This window comes from Symphodus melops, assembly GCF_947650265.1.
Source record: "Symphodus melops genome assembly, chromosome: 11".
In the NCBI taxonomy this organism is placed as follows: Eukaryota; Metazoa; Chordata; class Actinopteri; order Labriformes; family Labridae; genus Symphodus; species Symphodus melops.
The window spans coordinates 22,654,946-22,664,535 of record NC_136701.1 but is presented as its reverse complement, the minus strand read 5'-3'; the positions used below and the strand labels follow the sequence as shown (position 1 = coordinate 22,664,535).

The window sequence follows — 9,590 nt, the reverse complement described above, 5'->3', positions numbered from 1 at the left end:
ATCCGGGTCACGGCAAGAGTGTCCGACGGAACTACTTTTATGTGATTGCTCTTAAATACCAACCTTTCCTTTGATCGTCATAGTCTTAAACTGGACAGTGCACAACACTCAACCAGCCTTTTCACTACCATTTTCACTGCATGCCACATGCCTAAAGTCGATGTTGTTCCCTGTGAATATATGCTGCTTGTTCCCTTCGATAGCTCAGTTGGTAGAGCGGAGGACTGTAGGATGTTAAAACAGGTATCCTTAGGTCGCTGGTTCAACTCCGGCTCGAAGGATGTGCATTTTGTTGGCGTCCAATATTGTGAGCTTTGACGGATGATCGTATCACCATGAAAGGTGTGAATATCATGACTCAACTTGACGGCAGAATTCTATCTTTTCATCAAATGGAATTTAAACTGGACAGTGCACAGCACTCGCCCAGCCTTTTCACTATCATTTTCCACAAACATTTTCACAGAGAACAGACGCATTGCCTTTGTATTGAGTGGATTGGAGGTCGCTGTCAGTGCATGCGGAAGTGGGCTAGTGGCGCAATGGATAACGCGTCTGACTACGGATCAGAAGATTCTAGGTTCGACTCCTGGCTAGCTCGTTGCCAATTTTAGAAAGTGCGCGTCCTCGTACTTGTACTCCTCAACTGAAAAGAGCCACGTCCTAGCCTGTGGACTCTTTGAGTTTGTCATCCTCAGCTATTGTGAAACCTCCACTTGTGAACCTTCATTCTGTGAAAACACATCTCCTGGAAGTGCACAGTATTGCTGGATGAAGGGTAAGTAGAAGTGGACAGACTTTTGTCTTTCCTCATGAGCATTTCAGATGAGAATGGCATTTGAAAGTCAGTTCTGGAAATACTCTACAACAAGCAGCTTGATTCTCATGCAAGCAGGTGGCCGTGATCGTATAGTGGTTAGTACTCTGCGTTGTGGTCGCAGCAACCCCGGTTCGAATCCGGGTCACGGCAAGAGTGTCCGACGGAACTACTTTTATGTGATTGCTCTTAAATACCAACCTTTCCTTTGATCGTCATAGTCTTAAACTGGACAGTGCACAACACTCAACCAGCCTTTTCACTACCATTTTCACTGCATGCCACATGCCTAAAGTCGATGTTGTTCCCTGTGAATATACGCTGCTTGTTCCCTTCGATAGCGGTGCGCGACGGCGGTTAGACTGTATATTATCCTCCAGTCACGCTCTCCTGTTCTCATCTTTCTTCATTATTCTAAGCCAATCGCGTCGCCCCATTTCCATCTTTCTTCAAAAATGTTAGCCAATCGCCGGGCTGGCTTTCCATCTTTCGCTCGGAGCCAATCAGAAGCTGGCATTCCATCTTTTGCTCCGAGCCAATCACAAGCTAGAATCTTGCCTCGGCATCCCGCCCATAAAGTTACTCCATCAACGCGCCCACTTTATAACGCAGGTACATCGCCGGAGATTTCCATTCATCCACGGAACTTTGTCTCTCAAGGTAAGATGCCTCAAATTCTTGTCACACATAAACTATTGTTTTTTCCGTAGTTAGATCGTTCGTTGTGCTTACTTCGGCTAAACGTTTCCAGGAAAGATCGCTAGCTAGTTAGCGAACTTTGTCATCCAAGTTTAACGTTAACCTGACAGTGTAATAACGTCATAACTTGTAAAAAGGCGGCCGAGCACCTTGCTTGAAACAGTGTATGTGTTTATTCACTAAAATAGCTGTTGCTGTAAGACTTAGTTAGAGCCGAAGTTGTGTTTCTATCGTATTTTTGCCGTGCCATCGCCATTCTTTCATTCATTCATTCATTCGTTGTATCGTCAGGTGTCCAGAGAGCCACTTTATCTTAAAACGCAATATATCATAGAATTGCCCTATTTAACGAGGCTAATGCGTAAAAATGTATTGATAGAAGATGCGTGGAGTTTGTTTGTTGAAGGCGCGAAATTGTATTTCATATTAGCCATGACTGAATAACAGAAAATATGAGCGGGAATCAGACAGTGGGCGCAATTTTCGGATATTAATTTTGATCTCTTTTGGTTATGGATGGCAACAAAAAAACACCGGGCTATGGCTGACGAGGAGTGGATGTCACGTCTACGGAGGTTCGCTGCTTCAGGGGTTTGGCCCTCGGATGCAGGAAACAGGCCTGCTCCCCGCCAGAGAAAGTGGCATCAACTTTATGATAAGGTATAGTTGTATAAAGCAATAAGAGTCACACATGATAAGGCTTTTCCCCCCCTTTTTTTAAATAAGCACTTGATTTTTTTTTTGTCATGGAATATTACAGATTGAGAAATGCCCAGTGCAGCTCAGAGGACAGGCATCTCTCTTTGGGGGGCCACGGACATGTTGCTGCGGTTTCCATAATACTAAGGTATTTTTAAACTAACATCAAATTCTAGTTATGTTGTTTTGTTGTTTTTTTCAAATGACTTCATATGTTTTTATACATCTTTAGCCGTCCAGCTCAGTCTCTGTCACTGCTATGATTGGCACTGCTCAAGGACAAGGCCCTTCAAGCGCCACTCCTTCATCCTCACCATCAGCATTAGCTGGACCTGGGCAGAGTCCTAAAAGGCCCTCTTTGACTATGGCTATGGTAAATCTTTATTCTGTTATTACGTTTACCCACTGACTCTTAACTATATTGACTTCTATGTTTTACACCATTAATAACATCATCATGCATCCTGTAAGATTACATTCCCTTTTCTTTCAGTTTACAAAACCACGGTTTGGTGGGGCCCATGGTGCAGCTTTAAAGCCCAACTTAAATGTTGCTCGGAAACCTGAAAAGGTATTGTATGAAAATGAAATACACAATAGTCTATTATGCCCAATAATGATACATGATTTAAATTTTTTTTATTACCGTGTATTTACTTCTGTGTCTCTCTCAGCCCCTTATTAGTACACCCACCAGTGCCACCACAAACATTGGCACTTCCACATCAACATCAATGAGGACATCTTTCCCTGCTCAGAGTCCCAGAAAGTATATTCAGACCAGCTCCCCTTTCTCTCTACCCCCTTCTCCAGGGTCACCAGCCACTGCTAGAGCTGTAAGAATCCTTATTGACAATTTTTTGTTGTTGCAAAACTTTACCTAAAGAGTTCAGTAATTAATTATTATAATTAATGTTGTCTTTGTGTGTCTCTGTCTGTGCATACTTTTTTATTATTAGGTTGGAACAGCTGCATCCTCCAGGGCCACTTCTGCCACTGCTGTCTCTACCACCTCTGCTACTGCGGTCTCTGCCACTGCGGTCTCTACCACCTCTGCCACTGCGGTCTCTACCACCTCTGCCACTGCGGTCTCTACCACCTCTGCCACTGCGGTCTCTACCACCTCTGCCACTGCTGTCTCTGCCACCTCTTCCACTCCTGGTCCTGATACACCAGTGGAGGACGTGTTGGCTGCTGCTGGCCCTGACACACCCTGGCTGCCAGTGAAAATGAGGAAGACCATCCCCCTCCAGGACCAGAGATGGATCTCTGCAGCTCTGTGGAGAAACCAGCGGCTACGGTCTGACCTGAGGCTGTGGTACGAGCCACCAGAGCCAGCGCTCATCTATCATCAGGCTCCCACTCCTGAGCGCTTTTTCAACCATCGGCTTCTTGTGTGGATGCCGTATCATTTGTGGAAGGTCAGACTAACCTGTCCTGTGTGTGGGAAGCAGCTGGTGGGATATGGTGCACACAAGAGAGCCCGTCAGGTCCTTGATGTGGACAGGTACTACCTGATGGTCACAGAGACACTCAGGTGCAACAGCGTTGGTTGCAAAACCAACTACCTGTCTAGCAGCCAGACCATCCTGGACCAGCTGGACCTGGCTCACCGGCTTGAATTCAGGCTCATCTTGACTCAGAGGTGAGTATAAAGACACAACTATAATGAGCATATTAAAAAAAATGTTAATGAGGATACATATTACTGTGTCATGTTGTTGATTTGAAAAATGTCTGTCATTGAAACAAAATAATGTAAGAGGTGGAGTGTCTTTTTGTGTGTGTCTAACTGTGTCTGTCTCTTCCCATTCTTTTCATACAGATATGCTTGTGACATCCGGGTCATCCGCTTCCTGCGGGAGAGGACCCTGGGCAACAGCCCGTCACGCTTGGTGAAGCAGCTGAAGGAGAACCACAGCGAGGAGTGGCTAAAGCGCCTTTGCCAGTATCTTGGGGCATGCTCGGACTTTGTGGGCCGGCCCAGCCTGTTCCCTGTGGTGTTTCAGGACCCGCCTGAGCCTGTGGCCATTCCCACATACAAGTGGATGCTGGCGGTCTACGGGCGGGACATCCTGAGCAGGCTGGACCACATCAAAGCCAGGATCACGTCCACCTTTGGCTCCATCCTGAAGATGGACTCCACAAAGAAGGTACAATTCCTGATCACTGCTTTTATTCTCATTTTATAATTCAACAATAACCTAAAAAGGATATTCTTCATATTAAGCATTGTTAATTGTTATTTTACCTGTTATAGCTCTTATACTTACAAAGTGTAAATCAATACAGAAAAATGTATGTATTATGTATTTAGACCTACAGTATGTCACTAATTGTTTCCTGTGTTCTTGGTGTTTTCAGATCACCAAGAAGTTGTCGGGTATGGCTAAGGGGACCGCCCTCTGGCTTTCCTCTGTCAGTAATGAGGTGGGTCAGATCTTGATCAGTGTCCTGACTGCTCAGGAAGGCTCTGGACTTGATCTGATGGCGGCTGACCTCATCCGGAGATACAGGGAAGCTGGTGTGGCTCCTCCAAAGCTCCTGTATGTGGACTGTGGTTGTTGTAAGCAGGATGGGGAGGAAACAAAGTTAAAGGCCAGATTTGGTGGATGGCCAGACGTTGTAGTGAAGCTTGACATCTACCACTTCATGCGCCGGCTGGCATCAGGATGCACCAAAGATGCCCATCCCCTTTACCCCATCTTCATGGCTCGTCTGTCCTGCTGCATCTTTGAGTGGGATGCAGGAGACGTTGCCTTGCTGCGCCGGGTCAAGAGGGAGCAGCTGAAACGGGAGGGTGTTCCTGGCATCACGGACGACATGGTCAACCAGAACATCAAGAAGAGTGAGCTGGCACTCTACTGCAGAAGAAGGACAAGAGGAGAGAAGGAGACCATCTCTCTGATTGACCTCCTTCTGCATGAGCTGATGGGGGAGAAGGGCTGTGACTTCCTTGGTGTGCCACTCCTAGATGGGGAAAGAATGCCCATCATCTGGGAGCAGCAGAGGAAGCACGTCAAGTGCATCCAGGATGAGCCAGGTGTTCCTCTCTACACAGAGACGGGATCATCCACCAAGGAGGGCATCAGCCTGACCACCTACAGGTGTGCCAGGGGCTCAACATCTCTGGAGTCCTTTCACTGCCATCTGGCCAGGTTCATTCCAGGTCAGTCACCTAGCTCTTTGACATAAAGTATTTAGCATAAAATGTTTCTCCTGGCGTTGTACACAGTGCTCACCGTATTAATTAAAAATGTATTGCTTTTATTTTAAGGAACAAGTGCCAACAGTCTGAATTTTCAGCTGTACCTCCTGGAAGGCCTGAACAGGTGGAATCAGGACCGTGGTGCTGCAGCGCTGGCTGTCAAACCGCCTTCACTCCTCACCTACTCAGGGGACCTTGTGCACTGTGTCAACACCTACAGTCTCAAGGTGTTTGGAAGGAAACTTGGCCCCTCCTTCCAACCCCCTGCAGTGTATACTGGTGTGTGCAACTTTCCCATCATAATTAACATGTGTGATGATCATAGGGCTAATGTTGTCTGGTCTGGTCGGAGTCTGGAGAGTTCGCTTTGTACCTGGCTGGTAGTGACAGTAGGAAGCTGGGCTGTGAGGGGGGGGTGCTGTTCTTTGAAGCTGCTGGTGGGGATCTAAGAGAGGGGACAGTAAACAGATCCTTGAAGCGAGGGAAGGAGGGAGGAGTCTCCAGCAGAGGTGTGAATAGGGGAAGAACAAAGAGAGACATGATTGATTAAGGTCCCCTCTGATCAGTATGCAGGAGCTGGGGTGCTGACTTTGTAGTCCTATGATGAAAGTGTGTTTGACTATTTATGGTTCTGTTTAATTTAATTTGAACAGTATGTTTTTGTACTCAATGAGATCAAAATAGAAAAATCATGATGAATTGAGAATTGTTTGATTTATCTGTTTAATTATATACTTCTGTATTCTCTTTTCCTTCCCAGGAGAGCTGATTGGTATTGATTACCTGTACCGCCAGACAGGAAGGGCAATGCAGGATGTTGATCCTGACACGGAGGAGACGGAACAAATGCTGGAGGATGTGGCTGTTGAGGAGGAACCAGAGGATGAGGGTTTTGAAGATGCTGGCTTTGACCCCACACTCATCTTGCTGGAGCAAACCACTCTCAGCCAGTCTAGACCACAGCCTTCAACCACCACCACCAGCATGTCGTCTGCTGCCCCAGCTTCAACCACCACCAGCATGTCGTCTGCTGTCCCAGCTTCAACCACCACCACCAGCATGTCGTCTGCTGCCCCAGCTTCAACCACCACCAGCATGTCGTCTGCTGCCCCAGCTTCAACCACCACCAGCATGTCGTCTGCTGCCCCAGCTTCAACCACCACCAGCATGTCGTCTGCTGCCCCAGCTTCAACCACCACCAGCATGTCGTCTGCTGCCCCAGCTTCAACCACCACCAGCATGTCGTCTGCTGCCCCAGCTCCTACCACCAGCATGTCGTCTGCTGCCCCAGCTTCAACCACCACCAGCATGTCGTCTGCTGCCCCAGCTCCTACCACCAGCATGTCGTCTGCTGCCCCAGCTTCAACCACCACCAGCATGTCGTCTGCTGCCCCAGCTTCAACCACCACCAGCATGTCGTCTGCTGCCCCAGCTCCTACCACCAGCATGTCGTCTGCTGCCCCAGCTTCAACCACCACCAGCATGTCGTCTGCTGCCCCAGCTTCAACCACCACCAGCATGTCGTCTGCTGTCCCAGCTTCAACCACCACCAGCATGTCGTCTGCTGCCCCAGCATCAGGTGCAACTCCAGCTTCACCTGACCAACTGTTGGTAAGTGTTTGTGTAATGTACTGCATCATTCTGTATCACATTTGTTTCTTAGATTTCCTTCCAATTTCCGAATTATTATATTTTAATATTATAATATTTTCCAGGCGGTTGATGAGCACAACATGCCAGGAATGGCGCATGTTGACAACCTGGCAGAGTTCTTGGTGGGGCTGAGGAATCAGACTGCCCTAACGCTCACCAACCAGCAGACCAGCACCATTGTGGGGTTGTGGCAAGACCTTCTGCCCTATGACCAGCAGCGGGTGATCTATGCAGCGAGGCACCAAGAAAAACTAAAAACGGGGTATTTCAGGTCACCCAAAAAGGCCGAATTCACACCAGGAACAGACAGCATGACGCGCTATGTCCTTGGGTCAGCTGGATCCCCTGCTCAGTGGCCTGACTGTTGTCGCCTGGTAGAGGCCATCTTTATTAGACTATGTCAGCTTCACAAGAGCCCCAAGAAGCTGAGAAAGGGCAGCAGCCTGTCAAGATGGACGCTGATCCTTGAAGATTATAGGAAAATAAGACAGCTGGTCCGGGACAATGGTACAGTGATGAAGGACACTAATCTTCAGTTGTATGAGGTGAATCAGACCACCCTCACCCAGTGGCACAACAGCCGATTGAAGAGGCAGGATTGTGCAGTCCTTCTGCAGGGGGTCAACCTGCCTGCCCCTCTGCCTGTAGCACTTGTGCCTCTGCCACCAGCTCTTGTGCGCCCTACCCTTCCCCCTCAGCAGCTTCTCCCTCAGCATCCATATCATCTGCCTGTTAGTACAGCAGGACAGGCAAAGAGGAAGAACAGCAGTCAACATCCCATCCGGCCAAAGGCGCCCTTTCAGAGACAGTTATTTGCAGCTGCCTCTGCTACAGCCCCTGTTATTCCAGCCCCTGCCCAAAGCCCATTCCTGTTTTTTGCTGTGCCTCAAGTTCCCTCTGCCAGGCCTATCGTCCCTGCTGGCCCTCTTCCCCCTCCAACCCCTACTCCGAGGCCCTACAACCGCACTGTTAATTACAATAAATGTAGTAAGTGCCACCAGCCAAGAAATAAAGAAAGTGGCCACAGCCAATTCCGTGGCTACATTTATTGTCCGTCCACTGCTGGGATGCCACTGGAGCAGTGGCTTGAGGACATCAAGGAGAAAAGGGCAGAGAAGAGATAAACTCTGTCTCATTCTGGCTTTGACCCCACACTCATCTTGCAGGAGCAAACCACTCTCAGCCAGTCTAGACCACAGCCTTCTACCACCACTAGCATGTCGTCTGCTGCCCCAGCTTCAACCACCACCAGCATGTCGTCTGCTGTCCCAGCTTCAACCACCACCAGCATGTCGTCTGCTGTCCCAGCTTCAACCACCACCAGCATGTCGTCTGCTGTCCCAGCTTCAACCACCACCAGCATGTCGTCTGCTGTCCCAGCTTCAACCACCACCAGCATGTCGTCTGCTGTCCCAGCTTCAACCACCACCAGCATGTCGTCTGCTGTCCCAGCTTCAACCACCACCAGCATGTCGTCTGCTGCCCCAGCTTCAACCACCACCAGCATGTCGTCTGCTGCCCCAGCTTCAACCACCACCAGCATGTCGTCTGCTGCCCCAGCTTCAACCACCACCAGCATGTCGTCTGCTGCCCCAGCTTCAACCACCACCAGCATGTCGTCTGCTGCCCCAGCTTCTACGACATCAAGGAGAAAAGGGCAGAGAAGAGATAAACTCTATCTCATTCAGAATTCATTCAATTTTTCAATTTGTATATAAAACTTGTATATATTTCAATAAATGTGTGTTTCTGCTACATTTCTTTCATTTCACTTATTGCCTAGCAGTATGACACAGTAATAGAATAATAATATTGCAATTCCTATAATATTTGAATTGTATACCACTTTACTTCTGACAAAAAAACAAAAAACAAACACAATATCACTTTCTTACACATTATAAATGCTAAATAGAATGAAGTATTGATTTAATTCAAACTAGATACGGATAAGTGCTTTGATTTTAAATTACTTTATCATATGAACAACTTAAAACATGCATCATTTTGGTCCAGGCAGGATTCGAACCGCTGATCTTCAGATCCAAACTTCCTTATTCTCCCCCTTACGAAAAACAAATAATTTTGGGTAATTTCTGAAATTTAATAAAAAAGAATGACTTGGAGTAACTTTTTGACTCAGAAGGACAATGTAGAGTTCTAATTTATTTCAAATTTTTCCTCATTTTCTTCCTTTTCCTCTTCTTTCTTCTTCCCTCTTCTTCCCCCTTCTTCCCCTTCTTTCCTCTTTCTTCCCCCCCCCATACAGTCTATTGTTCCCCAGCTTTAGCGGAGTTGGTAGAGCGGAGGACTGTAGGATGTTAAAACAGGTATCCTTAGGTCGCTGGTTCAACTCCGGCTCGAAGGATGTGCATTTGTTGGCGTCCAATATTGTGAGCTTTGACGGATGATCGTAACGCCATGAAAGGTGTGAATATCATGACTCAACTTGACGGCAGAATTCTATCTTTTCATCAAATGGAATTTAAACTGGACAGTGCACAGCACTCGCCC

The 9,590-nt window shown here is 47.6% G+C and overlaps 1 protein-coding gene across 1 annotated transcript; it reads left to right on the top strand.

Annotated features, from left to right (window-relative positions):
• Positions 1 to 1,194: 1,194 nt before the first annotated feature.
• On the top strand, positions 1,195 to 8,200 carry LOC306831230 (uncharacterized protein; the record flags this gene model as incomplete). The annotated part of the gene is made up of 11 exons (XM_079355188.1): positions 1,195 to 2,176; positions 2,277 to 2,363; positions 2,448 to 2,588; positions 2,709 to 2,786; positions 2,890 to 3,051; positions 3,175 to 3,860; positions 4,041 to 4,368; positions 4,580 to 5,384; positions 5,493 to 5,702; positions 6,184 to 6,530; positions 7,139 to 8,200. Exons 1-11 carry the CDS (start codon positions 2,033 to 2,035, stop codon positions 8,198 to 8,200), a joined length of 4,050 nt encoding a protein of 1,349 aa, XP_079211314.1. The 5' UTR covers positions 1,195 to 2,032.
• Between the last annotated feature and the right edge of the window lie 1,390 nt (positions 8,201 to 9,590).